This window comes from Lacerta agilis, chromosome 2 (assembly GCF_009819535.1).
Source record: "Lacerta agilis isolate rLacAgi1 chromosome 2, rLacAgi1.pri, whole genome shotgun sequence".
In the NCBI taxonomy this organism is placed as follows: domain Eukaryota; kingdom Metazoa; phylum Chordata; class Lepidosauria; order Squamata; family Lacertidae; genus Lacerta; species Lacerta agilis.
This window is the reverse complement of record NC_046313.1, coordinates 22,116,328-22,135,503: the sequence shown is the minus strand read 5'-3', so window position 1 is coordinate 22,135,503 and position 19,176 is coordinate 22,116,328. Positions and strand designations below refer to the sequence as shown.

General features: G+C 39.7%; 1 protein-coding gene across 1 annotated transcript in view; it reads left to right on the top strand.

Annotated features, from left to right (window-relative positions):
- Positions 1-19,176, top strand: part of LOC117040859 (ATP-binding cassette sub-family A member 5-like) — a 53,035-nt gene that overhangs the window by 19,891 nt on the left and 13,968 nt on the right. Inside the window, exons 11-23 of the mRNA XM_033138917.1 lie at positions 1,936-1,994; positions 3,480-3,590; positions 4,916-5,091; positions 5,228-5,347; positions 7,110-7,248; positions 7,356-7,446; positions 8,900-9,039; positions 10,131-10,250; positions 13,785-13,986; positions 16,855-17,027; positions 17,810-17,937; positions 18,332-18,469; positions 18,922-19,035. Coding sequence (XP_032994808.1) covers positions 1,936-1,994; positions 3,480-3,590; positions 4,916-5,091; positions 5,228-5,347; positions 7,110-7,248; positions 7,356-7,446; positions 8,900-9,039; positions 10,131-10,250; positions 13,785-13,986; positions 16,855-17,027; positions 17,810-17,937; positions 18,332-18,469; positions 18,922-19,035 — 1,711 coding nt within the window. The remainder of the gene's footprint in view (positions 1-1,935; positions 1,995-3,479; positions 3,591-4,915; positions 5,092-5,227; positions 5,348-7,109; positions 7,249-7,355; positions 7,447-8,899; positions 9,040-10,130; positions 10,251-13,784; positions 13,987-16,854; positions 17,028-17,809; positions 17,938-18,331; positions 18,470-18,921; positions 19,036-19,176) is intronic.

Sequence of the window (19,176 nt, the reverse complement as noted above, 5' to 3'; positions counted from 1 at the left end):
AACCTTGGCTTAATATATAATTTTTTGTACATGCAGCATGCACACATTTTCTTATTGTGCTTCAAGACCCCCAAGCCACCCCCAGGAAAATAAAGACACAAGGACACAGAATTTAGGTTAATGTTAATGGGCAAAATTTAGGCCACAACTTTATTGGTTACAGAATGTGAGGGTACTGGCTTAGGCATTGGCATCAACAGACTACATCTGACTCCTGCCCGCCTTGCAGGAAGTCTGGAAGGGTAAACCACCAGTGGGGGAGCCCCGCTGGTGCAGATCGACTCGAGCCCCCCTGGTTTCCTTTAATGGAATACCCTTAGGCATGGAGGTGCAGGTGATGGCTGCACCTCACCTCCCCCACACATCGCTATTCCAATGCCTAACTGCCAAACCTTACAAAGTTGTGACAATTGCTACGAGGTAGGTGAAAACCAAGTGGCTGGTGCCAATTTGCCAAGTGGAAAAAGTCCTACCAGGCCCCTCAACGATGACCAACTGGTCCATAGGAAGGCCAGTGACCCTACCTAAAAGAGGGTGGGAGGGCGGGAGATCCGCAGTGCGAGGCTGAAAGAGGAGCTGCCAGAGTCATGCTGTGGTTTAAATTGGCCCTAGCCATGCCCTCACAGCGCCCTGATTGGCTGCCTGGCAAATGGCGTGGCCAGGTCACCCTCAGCAGGATGCGGGAAGCTATCCCACACCACGCTAAGGCAGGGGTGAGGCCTGAGCGCAACCCGGTCCTACTCAGAAGTGGAACCGACTTGCCGCAAGCAAATCAGCTCAGCCTGACATCTGAATGCAGGAGTGTTGTTCATTTCTCCCTAACAAAGCAATGCTTGCTACGCAGCCTTAAATCAAGGCTTGCTGTTGTCTTTCAAATTCTGGTTCATTAGTGATAAACAAACCACACTCCTAGGTCACGTGAAGGGAGGAGGAAAGAGTTGAGTAATCCTCTGCATGCACATTATGGTTTATTAAGCCAGGGTCCTTTGCTTAACATGACAAGCAAACGTGGCTGCTGTGTGAAATATGCATGCAGTGACAATTAATTTGTCAGTTTTATTATGCACACTCAAGTAGTGTTAAGAGGAACAATGTGATAGTTTTAATATGCAAATATAGTTTGTCATTGTTCTGTGAAGTGTTACTTCTGTCATTGATTATTGGCAAAGAAAAAAAAGTCCATATTGAGAAAAGACAGTGTTAATCAGTTTTGGTTCTGTCAAAACATACATTGTAGACCAGTACCTGTGCAAGTTATCTGAAGCTCCATGTATTACTTAAGATGCAAATGTTGCATGTTGCACGTACTAATATTTCTTTCCTGATAAGAGTCAACAAGGGAGTCACTGCATGTACAAATCTCTGTTGCATATTGACTAGTCAGTTTGCAATTGAGGCAAGGAAGGTCATTTTGCTGAGCACTCAAAGTACTATGTAGGTCTTTGCGTAGGAACCAGCTTAGTTTCAATCAGAAGTGAGGCATATTCAATCCAATTAACCTTGGGTGCCATTTACCCATATTTTCCTTAGTTTGACAGGAAGCCAAATAGCAAAAAGTGGTATTCGTGGTTTAGAAATGTTCCATTTCATCTTTTTCACTGTATTCTGTGGTGCAGACTCCTCCTTATTGCATCCATTTCTCAAAATGTTTCATGAGAAATCAAACTCTGGAAGAAACCATAGTCAAATTATATGTTCAGGAAAAGTATGTGGTACTTTCTTTCTGGGAAGGGGCTATGACATAGTTTCCCAGGAGCACTGTACTACTTTTGAATATGAAGATCACCTTGCAATGTAAACCAAAACAGGAATATTCAAGCTAATATAAATATGTGATACCTGCATATTCTTTGACTTTATCTTGCTTGGTACCGGTAAATTTTACCAAAGTTTTGTGTTTCTTTTTGAAAATAAATTTATCTTTTCTTCTTTCAGAATCAATAATGTCCAGAAATCATATATTAAAAAGGGTGAAACTGTGGAGGCTCTGAAAAGTAAGACTTCTTAGGTTTTCAACTATCTGCCCTTGTTCTTTAAGTGTTGCCTGTTTGCTGTTTTCTGACAGTGACTATTTGCATGTCATGCTGAACTGTGGTTGAGCACAACATGCACTAGCAGAAATGAGTTTCCGCAAGACTTGGGCTTGCACACTTCCTACTTTTCCATAATGGGTCTAATTACAGGTGGAGATGAATCAGCGTATAGGGAGGAGGTTCAAAAAGTATTGATATGGTGCCTAGAGAACAACTTGCACCTAAATATTAGCAAGACAAAGGAGATGGTGTTGGACTTTCGGAGGAAGAGAGGGGAATTAGCCCCGTTGTATATCAGGGGGGTCTGTGTGGAGAGAGTCTCTTCCTTCAAATTCCTGGCAGTTTACCTTAGTGAAGACTTCACTTGGAAAATCAATACAACCCAGGTGGTTAGGAAGGCCCAACAGAGACTCCATTTCCTTCGGGTCTTGCGTAAGAACAATGTCAAACAAAAATTGATGATCTCTTTCTACCGGTCCACAATAGAAAGTGTCCTTTCATACTGTATTATAGTGTGGTACACTGGTTTGACAGTCACGGACAAGAAGTCCCTACAGAGGGTGGTGAATACAGCTCATTATATCATGGGCTGTCCCCTGAGTTCACTAAATGGCATCGCAGGAGACCGCTCGCTGCCTCAGGAGAGCGAGGGAAATTCTCAGGGATGACTCACACCCCGGCCAGCACCTCTTCAATCTCCTACCTTCGGGCAGGAGATAGAGAAGTATAGTCAGCCGCACCAACAGGTTAAAGAACAGTTTTAATCCATGGGCAGTTGGGCTTCTGAATGGAAAATAATAGTGGTACAATTGACTTTCAACAAGCATACAGAGTGCGAACAAGACTGAGTGTATATGGGGGGGGGCTCATTTAATTTCACTGCACACAGGTGGTGTAGTGACAGTAAAGGTTTATTTCTATTTATTATTATTTTCTTCCCATGTCCCTGGCAGGGTGAGTCCAGAAGATTTTGCTTTTGCTTTACCTAAATCACATACTAAACCATGGTTTAGCATGGTGTGATCAAGGAGAAATAAGCTGCACCAAATCTTAGGATAGTGCACTCCTATTCAAACTGGGTTTCTTACTTCCAAACTGCTCTTGAGCGAACCAGAGAAGGAAAGGGGAGCACATGAGGCCAAGGCTCAGTGCAAACATGGCCAGTGGGAGCAATGATATAGTATGTGGGTGAGTTTCTCTTTACTGACTACTCATCTGTAATCAGTAAATATCTTGATAAGGAAACACCAATCAAAAGAAACTCAATCTGTACACAACTGTGTGTTTGGCTTTATTAAATATTAAATATTCTGTTAATGGGGTGGTTGTTTTTTAAGAGTAATTGATAGTATACTCTATGTAGCAGTGGCTAAATACTTCCTGAAGCTTGTAGCAATACTATATAATGACATTAATTAATCCCCTTCCTTTTTCATTTCTTATTAGGTTTATCCTTTGACATTTATGAGGGTCAGATCACAGCATTACTTGGACATAGTGGAACAGGAAAAACAACATTAATGAACATTCTTTGTGGATTGTCTCCACCTTCTGATGGTAAATATGTGCCTACCTCTGTTCTCTTTGCATTTGTCTTAAAGAGCGTTAATGGAAGAAATCCCCTGGAAGCTTATTTTGTGGTTTTTGTTTTGAAATATGTAACCCTTGGGATGGGCTTAATGCAAGTTCTGACTCAAGACCCCACCCAGGAAACCTGGGACATTTGAATGTTTGAATAGAAGCCTTCTCTCAACACACACACACACACACACCCTAAAATATTTGCAGGCAGTGCTATTTATTTAAATAATAGTGGATCAACAAGAGATTAACAATGTAGGGAGCAATACAAAAATATATTTTAGTCTAGTTCATTCCACTGTCTTTCAGGGTCCATCTATGCCAAAGGACGTTTGTGACCTTAGGTCTTACTCATGGTCAGTTAAGGGATTCAGCCCATAGATGCAGAATTTGAGAGCATCACAATACAGTCATACCTTGGTTTTCGAATTTAATCCATTCCAGGAGTCCGTTCGACTCCCGGAACAGTTCGAAAACCAAGGCGCCGGACCTTCGGCTTCCGAAAATTGTTCAAAAACTGGAACAATCACTTCTGGTTTTCAATCATTTGGGAGCTGAAACATTCGAGTTCAAAGGTGTTGGGCTTCCGAGGTTCCACTGTAATGAAATCCAACTAGCAAGTCACAGCAGAGAGGCTGCTGTGCAGCAGCAACTGAGGTGTGTTGCGATAAAGAACTACAGCTGATGGTGACACCAAGGCTTCTGTTGGCTCCACAGCTGCAAACCAGCCAGTAAAGCTTAGCAGTTCCTCATTTCAAGCAGTGTGCAGGAGAACAGTTCAGCTCTCTTCCGAAAGGTTCCCCCTCTCTCTGATCAGGTCTGTGATCCCTGCTTTCAGAGGTTACTTTTATGGCATCCAGTATCACTCGTATTGAGAGTAGCTAACTGACAAGAAGGCACAAATGGTCTTCATTAACAAGTCATTCATTAGCTTATTCCTACTTTTACAATAAAACATAGAGTGCAGCTCTAGCCAGCATGCAAATGATTGTGGCATGCTGGATTTGGACACTGTTTTCTCTGCACTTTCTGCTTCCAACTTTTTAGTGGTGTGCATTCTTTTCTCTACAGCTTTACAAATCAGTTCCAAGAGCTGTACTGTTTCTAATGTTTTCTGATTTGTGTGAATGTTGGTGGTAGTGCATATTTTTTATCGCTTTTATTTTATAATCATCTCTGCATTTTCAGCAATGTTAGACACCTTGACTTTTGGGGGTGTTCTGCCTCAGGTTTGAGTAGCATGTTCTATGCTGATAGCCATCACAGTGTTCACATTTCTGCTCTTGTTTTTCATGCATTAGGATTTGCATCGATTTATGGCTCTAGAGTTTCAGAAATAGATGAAATGCTAGATATAAGAAAGGTAATTGGAGTCTGCCAGCAGTCAGATATATATTTTGATGTATTAACCGTGGAAGAAAATTTATCAATAATAGCTTCGGTTAAAGGAATACCTCCCAATGATATGATACAAGAGGTGAGTGCAGGCTAATGACCATATTCCATTATGCTTTCATAAATATATTCCATTATACTACCATCATTTCTGTAAGCCATCTTGAGCCTTAAGGGTAGGGCATTTAACATGAAATATTTCTTGTCCTTGGTTTAAGGTCCAGAAAGTTTTACTCGATTTGGATATGCACCCCTTTAAAGATAACCAAGCTAAAAAACTAAGTGGAGGACAGAAAAGAAAACTGTCGGTTGGATTTGCAGTTCTTGGAGATCCAAAGGTAAGCACCAGAAGGTCAAAATGGTTGATTGATACAGCAATTATATGTAATTTGTATACAAGAAATGTGTTTCTCTGCACTGCTTGTATGCTAAAGTAGTAGATATATAGAATCAGTTACATGGCATATTTATTATTCGAATTTGTGCACCCATTCTAGCAATGGTTGAAACTAGAGATGGAAGCATCTGACTGTCTTATAGTGGCATCTCACAAAGTTAAAGGAATCCAGAAGGATGCAGATTTCAGTGTGAACCCCAGGTCTAGTCTGCAAATTGTCTTCAAATCCTAGTTTGTTGGGTAGCTATTCCAGCTCTAGTTGAAATGGATCAAGGTAGTCTCTTCCTGTTCAGTTCTGACAATGTGCTTGCCCATCTCTCAGTACCAACAATGCCAGAAATGTGGGCAGGGCCACTGGGACAGTCTAGCAAGAAATCTGTGAGCCAGATGCTTGCCTTGCTGGAGCTGTATTTCCAACTGTATGTCAAGAGTATTGTTGTTGTGGAATGGGGATGTTTTATCAGAGTTAACCACCTATATTTACCCGCGTGCAATTTTTTTTACATCTGTACTACCACATTTGATTGGTCATAATATGGCTTTGTTCATTTGCCATATGGTCCTCAACTTCCTGTTACCAACATTGAGGTCGTTGGATTACATTTCTTCATTGTTACTGATCAGAGCCATTTTAGCAGCTGCATATGTATTTAAGTCATATTTAAGATGCATATTTATTTGAGGCAATCCTACATAACATGAGGCCTGGAGGCCTGTTACATCCCTTCCCTCTGAGTGTTTGAAGCCTCCTAGGATAATTCCAAGCATAGTTGTTTGCAGCTCTCTTCCCACTACTTTGTGAAAGCATCTTAGGCACTTTTATACATAACACCAGATGCAGTTCCTTTCCATACACTGTCATAATTGTAACAATTGTAATAATTGTTACAAGCCCCGGAACAGGGGAAAGGAGCCCGTGACATGATTCCTGCCCCAGGTTTTAGGAAAGGCAATACTGGCAGGTTAGAACCCGTGCAGGCTCCGGTGTGGGCTAGGGCTTCTGATCGTCTTTTCCCACATCAACAGGGCTATGCTGAAATGGCTTCCAGAATAACATAAGAAATGAGCTAAAGATCCATTAACAGTCCATCAGAAGTGGTGATAGTACTGAAGAATGTCTATGTCACTACATCTACATTGCTCTGGGAATGGTTCCAATATTTCTTATCCAAATTTATCCCCAGAGTTTTTGGAGTTCTTTACTAATGGAAAGGTTAATGAGAACGTGGAGCCAATAATGCCAGAATCTCTTATGTTGTTTGATTTGTACTTCTGGACTGTGTTTCTTTTGGTAGGAGTGGATTTGTTGTAATTATTATAAGGGGTGGGTGTGGGTATGTGGGTGTATGAGATTTCTCATTTTGCAGGAGCTGAACAGGGTGTGTTTCATGAAGCAGAGTGTTTTCAAAATTATTTTATTTTTACTATATTCCCAAACTACAGGCAGGCGGGCTGAGAGCGTGAAATAAAAACTTATAATAACAGGAGATAATGTGCTTGAGGAAACAGTAGGGTTGCCATATTTCAAAAAGTAAAAATCCAGACACAAAAGTTGTTGAGCTTTTTTCTTGGGACCTTATCTGGTCAAACTGTTCACATATCTGATAGAAGTGATGATAATGATAAACAATATTATTGATAAGGGATAGCTGTTACTTTCAAAATGAATATCTAGTCCATTGTTTTCCATGGCCAATATTTAGGTATTACTCTTAGATGAACCAACTGCTGGCATGGATCCATGTTCACGGCAAACAGTTTGGAACCTCCTGAAAAATGGAAAAGCCACTCGAGTGACTGTGTTCAGTACCCATTTCATGGAAGAAGCAGACATTGTTGCTGGCAAGTGCGATTTGGGGGCCTTTGTGTTAGTACCAGTTTGGTAATATGGCCAGCTTATCGCTGTATGAACTGATATAACTGAAGGTACCTTCTGCTCTTGCTTCTAGATCGGAAAGCTGTGATTTCTCAAGGAATGCTGAAATGCCTTGGCTCCTCTCTGTTCCTTAAAACAAAATGGGGAATTGGCTACCGCTTGAGGTATCTGTAGTCTGAAAGTCTATTTCAATGTGTTCATTATTTTCCATTTTGCCTGAATTTTATAACTGACTTAAAAACACACCCAGTTTGGTTAGCTGGAAATATAATAGCAATGAGTAAACCTGGTAAATATGAACACTAGTTGGTTCATACTGCCTTATTTTCTTTCTTAATTATCACTACAAAGCAACTGTCACAAGGTTATAAAAAAGCATTTGACAGAACAATTCTATGTCTATCCCCCTCAGAGTTCCCACTAAATTTAATACCACTTACTCCCAGGTAAGTGAGTACAGGGTTGCATTCTGAATAAAATATTAAATAATAATAATAAGTTTTTTGGATCAAGCAGACTTATACCTGCTAAAAATTTCAAGTAACACCCACAAAGTACTGAATAGAAATATGATTGAGTGTATCAGGTAGAGTTGCCCCAAGACGCCAAAACCCCCACAATTTTTTGATTGACTTGCCTAATATCAGGCACGAAGAAACGGGGGGTCCAGTTTGGACTGCCAAGCCATTTCCCCCAAACATTGCCAACCTGCCCATCAGCTACTATCGTTGGTGATGTTAGCAGATGGGCTGGACCTTCTTGGAAAGCCATCTCTTCAGCCTCTGCAAAGGATCAGTGCACGGTGCCTTCCAAGGGAAAAAAAAAGAGTCTGCTACCTGCTACCTTTTTGCTGCTGGAGAGAAGCAGCAAAAGTGGGAGAGAGAAAATGCTGCAAAGAACACTCAGTCTCCACTCTCCTATGCTCAGTCAGGAGCGTGGATATTAATTTAAAGCAGCCATTCTTTGCAGTAGTTTCCCCCCCTCTTTAAAGTTTGCTGGAGGAACTGCAGCAAGGAGCACTGCAAGCAAAAGGGATTTTGACAAGTGGGCTGGGCTACCCATTTGTCAATCATATTGCCGTATTTTTCGCTCCATAAGACACACTTTTTTCCTTCTAAAAAGTAAGGGGAAATATGGAGCGAATGGTGATCCCTGGAGCCAAATTGCCCAGGGGCCAAAAGCAGATAGTGCTTTTTGTTTTACAAAGAGAAAAAGGGGTGTTGTTTCTTGTTTCCTCCTCTAAAAACGAGGTGTGTCCTATGGTCCGGTGCACCCAATGGAGCGAAAAATACGGTATGTCATAGTGAGATATGATTGACAACTGGATTGGCCCACCCATCTGTCAGAGTCAGCCTGCTGAAAAGAACTGACCCTTAGAAACGAAAAAGGTTCCCCGCCTCTGGAATATATCTCAAACGTTTTTGTGATTTATCTGTTAGATTTTTAGATAATTTATGAATACTTATATGTAAATTTTGTTTTTCATTTGGGTTAAGAAAATAAAGCTTATATGTTAAATTGTTTTACCATATGTTCTTTTTGTTACTTAAAAAACAAACCATAGAGTCCCACCTTGTAAATAATAATTAAACATTGTGTGTGTTTGTTTTTCCTTAGTATGCAAATAGACAGATACTGTAACACAGAAGGCACAGCATTTTTGATCAAGCAGCATATCCCTGGAGCCAGTTTGTTAAAGCAGACTGAAGAGCAGCTTGTGTATGCCTTACCTTTTAACGACATGGACAAATTTTCAGGTATACCTCATCTCCCCTGTGAACACCAGTGAAAATTGGAGAGCAGATGTGTTGTTTGGGTTGTGTTTTTGTTTTTGTTTTTGTAATCTTGCTTCCTTCCTTGCCAAGCTTTGTATAAAAAGTATACAGTAGCAAGACAGTTCCCAGAAAACCAAACAAAAAACACCCTCAACTTCAGACACATTTTTGACAGTTTCAAAAATGAAGTAAAACATTCACCTTTTGTTTCGTGTGACTTTGAACTGTTAACACTATATGCAATCATTAAACAATAGTGGCACCAAAGGCTTTTTTTGTTGTTACACTCAACAGCAAACAGAAATAAGGCAACATGATTGCAAGAAATGTAATAGCTATAAAGCTCAGTGGGAGAGAATAAACTTTGCATGCAGAAATCTCTGGTGCCACCAGGTATGTCTGGGAAAGACTTGTGTCTGAAGCCCTGGAGACCCACTGTCATCGTAAACCAGCAGACAGACATAATACACCCATCCAGATACTTAATTTGGCGCTCAAGACAGGCTATTTTTCTTTAAACCACACTCGCCTGTTCCACCCCTCATGCCATATATGATGTGCAGTCATAGAATCATCGTGTGTGTGGGGGGGGGGTATCATCTAATTCAACCCCTACAATGCAGGAGTCATAGCTAAAGAATCCCTGACAGATGACCATCCAACTTCCAATGAAGGAGAGTCCACCCACCTCTGGAGCTAGTCCATTCTACTGTCAAACAATTCTTGCCATCAAAAAGTTATTCCTAATGCTTAGTCAAAGTCTCCTTGAACATATTTGAGGGAAGGTACAGATGCAACTCCCTGCTGAAATTGTTTGCAGGCACTTGCAAAGCCCAGTTTGTTTGCCTGCATGGTTTGATTACATCACGGTGATGTCAAGTGATTGACCAGTCAGCAATCCCATCCACCGGCAATGCATCCAATCCCTGCTGTAGGTAGTACTGAGCTGCATTGATCAATGGTATAAGACAGCTTCCTATAGTTCTATTTTCAAGCAGTAGCTCGACTACTGCTGCTGCTGCTGATGTTGCTACTATTACCACATCTATTCCTGCTTCCACTTCTGCTTCTAGCACTGTTTGCTGATCTAGACATGCATTCCCATTTGGGTGTTATTTCTTATGGCGTTTCCATGACTACCTTGGAGGATGTGTTCCTCAAGCTGGAAGTTGAAGCTGAAATTAACCACACAGGTGAGAATCAATAACACTACTTCTTGTAGTATGTGCCGGATTTACATATAAGCTAAACAAGCTATAGCTTAGGGCCCCACTGTCTTGGCGCCCCCAATTTTTAAAAAGAAAAACAACTGGATGTACATTTCCAAAGTATAAGATAAAAAACAAATAAAATAAAACCTACATACAGCAACAGTGTTTTGTAGGCTCCTATGATGTAAGTAATAGGCCCCACCTGCTAGCCTGATCCCTAAAATATCACAGGTTTGCTCATTTCTATATATAGGGTGCCTACATTCTGCATGGCAACATGTAGCATGCAGCTGCAGACTGCAATGCAGCACAGTTGAATGTAGGTCAAGCTGTTGTACCTGTTATCTAATATTAAAGAGTGCTTGTAGACTGATGATCAGGCAGCATAGACTGAGGGTAGGAGTCTTATGCCTACTGATTGATTTCATGTAATACATTATTTATTTTGATCCCAATATAAAATTACTTTAGAAAAATATTCAACTTTATTATTTAGTAAGCCTATATTATTATTTAGGGATGCGGGTGGCACTGTGGTCTAAACCACTGAGCCTCTTGAGCTTGGTGATCAGAAGGTCGGGGGTTCAAATCCCCACGATGGGGTGAGCTCCTGTTGCTCAGTCCCAGCTCCTGCCAACCTACCAGTTTGAAAGCACGCCCAAAAGTGCAAATAGATAAATAGGTACCACTCCGGCGGAAAGGTAAACAGCGTTTCCGTGCGCTACTCTGGTTTCAGTGTTCCGTTGCACCAGAAGAGACTTGGTTATGCTGGCCACATGACCTGCAAAAACTGTCTGCAGAGCAGACAAACACTGGCTCCCTTGGCCTATAAAGCGAGGTGAGCGCCGCAACCCCAGAGTCGTCTGCAACTGGATTTAACTGTCAGGAGTCCTTTACCATTTTAATATTATTATTTACTAGAAGAGTTCCCTATTACCCCCACTTGCTACTATAATACTATATATATGATGATCTTCATAGACGCAGAGAAAGCTTTCGATAACGTGGACTGGGATTTTATGATACAATTTTTGGAAACAATGGATTTTGGAGAAAAAATATTAAGAAGTATCAAAGCAATCTATAAGGAACAAAAAGCTAAATTAATGGTAAATAATGTGGTAACGGATAGTATAGAAATATCTAAAGGGACAAGACAAGGATGCCCACTTTCACCATTGCTATTTATATCAGTCCTGGAAATTTTATTAAAAAGAGTAAGAGAATCAGACAAAATCAGAGGAATAACAATTGGAAAAAAGCAACACAAAGTAAAAGCATTCGCAGATGACCTAGTATTGACATTGGAAGACCCAGTAGAAAGTGCAAAAGCGGCTTTACAAGAAATTGAAGAATTTGGCCAATTCGCAGGATTTAAATTAAATAAGAAAAAAACGAAAATATTGGTTAAAAATATGGACAATGACGAAATTAAAAAATTAGAAGAAATAACAGAAATAGAAGTAGCCAAAAAAGTCAAATATCTAGGAATATGGCTGACAAATAAGAACATTAATCTATTCCAAAATAATTATGATTCGGTATGGAAGAAAATAAAGGAAGACCTGGAAATATGGGATAGACTAAAATTATCACTTTTAGGAAGAATCGCGACAATCAAAATGAGCGTGCTGCCGAGAATGACGTTTCTGTTTCAGACAATCCCCATACTCAAAGGAACAGCAATATTTAAAGATTGGCAAAGAAAAATCTCTAGATTTATTTGGCAAGGGAAAAAACCCAGAATTCGATTTAAATTATTGACAGATACTAAAGACAGAGGAGGGTTTGCATTACCAGATTTGAAATTGTATTATGAGGCAGCATGCCTCTGCTGGATAAAAGAGTGGATGATATTAAAAAACACAAACCTATTAGATTTAGAGGGCCACGACAATAGATTCGGTTGGCACGCTTACCTATGGCAAGGTAAAACAAAAGTCCATAAAGGATTCGGAAACCATATATTCAGGAAAGCCCTTTACGAAGTGTGGGAAAGGTATAGGAATTTACTAGAAAGGAAAACTCCGTGGTGGCTTTCACCATTAGAAGCTATGTCTCTTAAAAAAACAAATATGAATGAGAAATGGCCAACATATGAAGTATTGCTTTAAAAAGATGGAGAAAAATGGAAACTTAGACCATATGAAGAAGTAAAAGAATATGTAAATGATTGGCTACACTATCATCAAATAAATGAAATGTTCAGAAATGATTTAAAGAAGAATGGTTTTGACGATGCTAAATCTAAATTTGAAAGGGAAATATTAAATAATAATCATAAAACATTATCAAAAATGTATAAGATATTGTTGGAGTGGGAATTAAAGGATGAGGAGGTAAAGTCGGTTATGGTAAGCTGGGCAAAAGATTTTGGCTATAATATTATGATGACGGATTGGGAAAAGCTGTGGCGAGAAGGGATGAAATTCACGGCATGTAATGCGTTAAAAGAAAATATATATAAAATGATATACAGATGGTATATAACCCCAGCAAAATTGGCAAAAATGCATAAAGGAGACAACAAATGCTGGAAATGTAAAGAAAGTGTGGGAACTTTCTATCATGCGTGGTGGGAGTGCAAAAAAGTTAAAAATTATTGGAATGAAATATATAATGAAATGAAAAAAATATTAGGATATAATTTTGTTAAAAAGCCAGAATCTTTATTATTAGGCATCATTAATACAGGAATTAAAAAAGAAGATACAAAACCTTTCCAATATATGGCTACAGCAGCCAGAACATTAATGGCTCAAAAATGGAAACAGGACATATTACCAACGAAAGAGGAATGGATTTTGAAAATGGTAGACTATGCGGAGTTAGATAAAATGACAGGGAGAGTCAGAGAACAGCGAGATCAGAAATTTATTGAGGATTGGAAAAAATTTGCTAATTATTTGAGAAAATATACACAAGTGAATACGTTAGTAGGATTACAGGAAGCTTTGTAGCAAAAAATGAATATTGTTGTATGATGAAATAATAGAGATGACATTAATTATGAAAATTAAAGCAATAATATTTGGAATAAATATAAAAACAAAGAAACGATATTGTGAAAACCAGAACGAAGGGTTGAGGGAAGTCCAGACCTTGAGAGGTCAAAATATAGAAATGTTTAATAGAAAAGAATTGTAAATATAATGTATGTTTGTAAATCTTGAATAAAAAGATTATGAAAGAAAAAAAAATACTATATATAAATATTATAATTATATTAAATATTTTACTTACTTACTTATAAAGGGCCCCATTATCTTCAATAGCTTAGGGCAGGCATAGGCAACCTTCGGCTCTCCAGATGTTTTGGCCTACAACTCCCATGATCCCTAGCTAACAGGACCAGTGGTCAGGGATGGTGGGAATTGTAGTCCGAAACATCTGGAGAGCCAAAGGTTGCTGACCCCTCATCAAACCTAAATATGGCCCTGCTTGTAGTACATTATAGATCAATGATTTGGTGACGGGGGATAAATTCTAAGTTGCCTAACCTGTTATCCTTCTTAGATTTCAGTGCATTTAACTCGGAGCAAGCTGAAGATGAAATGGATGCAAAATCTATGGATGAGTTAGAGCAAAGTCTGCTAATGCTATCTGAGACAAAATCGTGTGTACTAAGCAATAAGTCTCTTTGGAAAAAACAGGTCTCTACTCTGGCAAAAGTTCATTTTCTTAATTTCAAACGTGACATCAAATCACTCACAGAAGTGTAAGTATCTTGGCTTTCTGTTTCTTAGTCCAAAATGTATGAGAGTCAGAAACGGAAATAGGTTAAAAGGTTAAAACAGACCGCAGCCCAGAGTGAAGGCTGCATCTCAGATTGGCATCTTGTGTTGCAGCACCTGATAGGGAAATAGTGAGTACAGCATGTGTGTGTGGAGGAATTGCTATTGAGTCTGTTTGCTGCTTCCTGTGCTGCACACTGTAAGCAGCACACTGCATCATTGTGGAGAGTGGAAGGTCTGTGTAGTTTTGCCTTATCTCTTAGTGCAAGTTAAATTTGGGACTCAAATAGCTAGCAACCAGAAAAGAGAGGGAGAGAGAGCGTACATACTTACATAGGTACGTATGTGCATGTGTGCTGGAGAAACGCAAGGGAAGTGTATACATGCCTCCTAATCCCTATAACGTTCTCGTGTGCCAAGGAGAAGCCAGGAGATAGTTGAGGCTTATTGTTGTTGTTGTTGTTCAGTCGTTCAGTCGTGTCCGACTCTTCGTGACCCCATGGACCAGAGCACGCCAGGCACGCCTATCCTTCACTGCCTCTCGCAGTTTGGCCAAACTCATGTTAGTAGCTTCGAGAACACTGTCCAACCATCTCATCAACATCAGGGTCTTTTCTAGGGAGTCTTCTCTTCTCATGAGGTGGCCAAAGTACTGGAGCCTCAACTTCAGGATCTGTCCTTCTAGTGAGTACTCAGGGCTGATTTCTTTGAGAATGGATAGGTTTGATCTTCTTGCAGTCCATGGGACTCTCAAGAGTCTCCAGCACCATAATTCAAAAGCATCAATTCTACGGCGATCAGCCTTCTTTATGGTCCAGCTCTCACTTCCGTACATTACTACTGGGAAAACCATAGCTTTAACTATACGGACCTGTGTCGGCAAGGTGATGTCTTTGCTTTTTAAGATGCTGTCCAGGTTTGTCATTGCTTTTCTCCCAAGAAGCAGGCGTCCTCTAATTTCGTGACTGCTGTCACCATCTGCAGTGATCATGGAACCCAAGAAAGTGAAATCTCTCACTGCCTCCATTTCTTCCCCTTCTATTTGCCAGGAGGTGATGGGACCAGTGGCCATGATCTTAGTTTTTTTGATGTTGAGCTTCAGACCATATTTTGCGCTCTCTTCTTTCACCCTCATTAAAAGGTTCTTTAATTCTTCCTCACTTTCTGCCATCAAGGTAGTATCATCAGCATATCTGAGGTTGTTGATATTTTTTCCGGCAATCTTAATTCCGGTTGGGGATTCATCCAGTCCAGCCTTTCGCATGATGAATTCTGCATATAAGTTAAATAAGCAGGGAGACAATATACAGCCTTGTCGTACTCCTTTCCCAATTTTGAACCAATCAGTTGTTCCATATCCAGTTCTAACTGTAGCTTCTTGTCCCACATAGAGATTATTAGATTATTAGATTATTTCTGCCCCACCTCACCTTTGCCGGCAATATCTGTGCAAATACTTAATGCACTTCAAGAGGGCAGCTTGCCACATCCTGAAAAAATGTTTGAAAAGAAGTTCCAGTGGTAAATTTCAATCTGTGCACATTATGAAGCATTCACAAGGATAGAGTCGTTTGAAAAGAAATTGCATCATCAAACATCACATTTGGCTGCAAGTTCTCTGACCTAAGGCTTACATGTGAACTTCAGGAAACATTTCCATCTTACGTTTTAACGATCCAAAGAGAAGGAGCCCACGGAAGGAAAATAAGTGATGGCATTCATGTCATGCTCCAAGAGGGACAGATGGCTATTACTTGAGACTGGGGGCTTATCCACATTTACCTTTCCTCTCTTTCAAGGCATGATCCGTGCTTTAAAGCTGCAGGTCTGAGCACCGTTTTTGTTTTTAACCCTCTGGAGCTTTCCTTCCCCATGCAAACCTTGCTCCATTGGAGCAAGCGTCAATGTGTGGAAAACCCAACTTGACATTGGCTCTGCTTGAGCACTAAATTATGGGTTTTCATGGGGGAAAAATAAAACTCTTGGACACAAGCACAGACCTGTGCCTAGAAAGTGTAGGAAGAAGGTAAGTGTGGATAAGCCCTCTGACTATAATGCTAGCTTTTCAATACAGTGGTACCTCTAGTTACGAACTTAATTCGTTCCGGAGGTCCGTTCTTACCCTGAAACTGTTCTTTACTAGAGGCGTCCTTTCGCTAATGGGGCCTCTTGCTGCCGCTGCGCCACCAGCACATGATTTCCGTTCTCATCCTGGGGCAAATTTCTCAACTCAAGGTAACTCTTCCAGGTTAGCAGAGTTTGTAACCTGAAGCGTTTGCAACCTGAGGCATTTGTAACTCGAGATACCAGTGTAATACTCCGCGCCCCTTCACCTTTCTAAACTTTTAAAATACCACACAAGGTGCCTTAGATATCATACTCATGGACTGCTGTCTCAGTGTAACTGTTTACAGGCTTCTACTTTTAGTATGTGGATGAGTGAAATAATTATTTAATGACTTGTCATCCAGAGCAGGGATTGCAGCCAACTAGCAGTGGATACTGTTTAAGGGGATTCTTACAAAGAATGAGAATGCTTGAGCCGGTCAACCTTGTTCTGATCTAGCAAGGTCCTTTCCTTTGTTACTGCAGAACAGTACATTTTTGTCATCCTTAAGATATTTTGAATATGTGTTTTGTATTGAGTAAACTTAAGATGGATTGGTGTTTCCAGTAAAACAATGCAAAGTCACTTAGAGGTTTTACATAAATTAAAAAGCATACAGATGTTGTTAAATTAAATAAATAAATACTATGGATGAAGGCTATTCAGTCTACCTCTGCTCTAAAGGTCACAATTCTTGACACTAATTTGTACCAGCTTTATGTGTACTACTTTTTTCTTATTTCAGGTTTTTGCTATTAACAGTGTTCCTTGGGGTTGAGATTTATATGTTCAATATGTATCGGCAATACTTCAAAAATGCAGTGGTTCCTATTACGTTTTCTCCAGACTTATACTTTCTTAAACCAAATGAAACTCATCATAAATACAAAAGCAGTCTCCTTGTTCAGAACTTCACTGGTAAGTTACATTTCAATTTATTCGCTTTTATTCATTTCACCATCTGGCATTTCAGGTTTTTTTTTACTGTATGACATACAGTTGGAATATGTTAATAGTGTAATTAAGTTTAACAGTAATCATCAGTGTGATGAATGGTTAGCTTGAGGACAGGTAGAAAAATCAGCTCTCTAGCACGTCTGGTTTGATCTCCCCACCCCATTCAGTCATAAATTGAATTTAAAGATATGTTTCTATAATTGTATCTGGCCAACGTCATGGAACAGACTTTAAATAGTTTGATTTTTGACCAAAAAGCTGAAAGCTTTACAGCAGCATCAGTTAGTAGGTAGGGTATAAATATTTTAAAATAAATCAATAAAATGAGCAACATTGTTTCATAATTATAGTGATTACATGACAGCAGTGTGTGTGTGTGTGTGTGTGTGTGTGTGTGTGTGTGTAATAATATATACATATATTGTCAGTGCTTCAAGGGTCTTGATCTCAGTCATGCACAAAGCAGACCCACTGAAATCATTAACTTTCAATTATTTCAATGTGTCAGGTCTGAGTATGACTTAATCGGAATTCACCCTAAAACTCTAAGGATATTTTGATGGTTATATGGGACTTCTGGAGAACATGAGCCTTCTTGTTTGTTGCAATACCAGTGCTAACTCTAAATGTTCAATAGTAATATGTATCTTTAGCATAGCAGGGAATGGGGAAACTCCTTTCATGCAAGGAATCTTTGTGCCTGTGAGACTGACCTTTCAACTTTCTTTATTGACTCAACCTAGGATCAGACATTGATGACATCATCAGCTCTCTTATAAGCCAGAATGTGCGCACAGAAATATTCAATGGCAGTGATTATGTATCATTTGCTCCCCATAATGGAGCATTAAATGTATCTCATACTGGCAAGGTGAGAAGAAATGCAGGTTAAATATATTGGTTCTGTGTGGGCATTGAGTTTGTGATACACTGTTTGCTGGCAGGGAGCTGGGGTGCAGAATGAATTTTTCTCCCAAGTGGGATAGGGGAGGTTTTGAAATTTGAAGAGGGAACTCACCTTAGAAACAGGGCGGTAGGTCTTTTTCCTTTCTTTTTCCTTTCCTTTTTCCTCACTGTCAACCTCACTGCTGTGGCACCAGCAGTGGCAAGATCAAAGCTCACAGAGTTTTCTTTAATAGCTCTGATGTCATTTCCTTTCTCCCAGACTGCCCTGGTGTTGTTCCATCAGCACATAAAGTGCTAAGGGGGAAGGAACGGTGGCACTAGAGATTTGTAGCTGATTATGCTCTTGTTGTTGTTTTCAGAGCTACATCTTTACAGCTGCTTTTAACTGTACCATGAAACATTCTTTACCAGTTATGATGAATATCATTAGCAATCTGTATCTGCACAATTTAAATGTAACAGAAAACATCCGTGTCTGGAGTAGTTCGTTCTTCCATGTGAGTAAATGCAAAGTCCAAAAAAAGTTCTTGTAAAACGAAGTGTTAGAAGAAAGGCAGTTGCATTCCAATTCATAGCAAGTTGGCCTTTTGTGTACATTGGATTGCATGACTTGTGATCCCCAAAACCAAACACGTCTTAAATGCCATGTGTTGTGGTCTCCCAGGGATTCCCTGTTTTGCAGCCCTAGTCAGGCTGCAAAACAGATTTACTTATTAGTTTTAGTTTTCAAACTTTTATTGTACTGTCTTTCAAAAGAATTAAAAATGCAAAAATCTTTAAAGTTTCACAGCTCAAATATGCAAGATTACATAACTGTAAACTAAATATAGCAAAAACAGACTTATTTATTGAGCCACGGTTAGACACATCCCCCCATCAAACCTTAAAATTAAATTTCACAGTGGGTTTTTTTCCTTTGTATTCTAATATTGCAATGTGTTTTTTGCAGAAAATTACTGACAGAGGTTTCATAATGGTGCTGGTTGTTCAAGCTTTGACAGTAGGAGTCACAATAACTGGGTTGCCATCATATTTTTCCATGGACAATGCAGAAAACCACAGGGTAACTTTGTATTAAAACATACTTTTTTAAAAAAGCAATGTGAAATGTCCTATACATTGGTTCAACACAGTGATTCCTCAGACTAAATTCCTCAGAGGGAAAATCAGGAGTCACCATAGTTATTCCCTTGCCACCTATTAG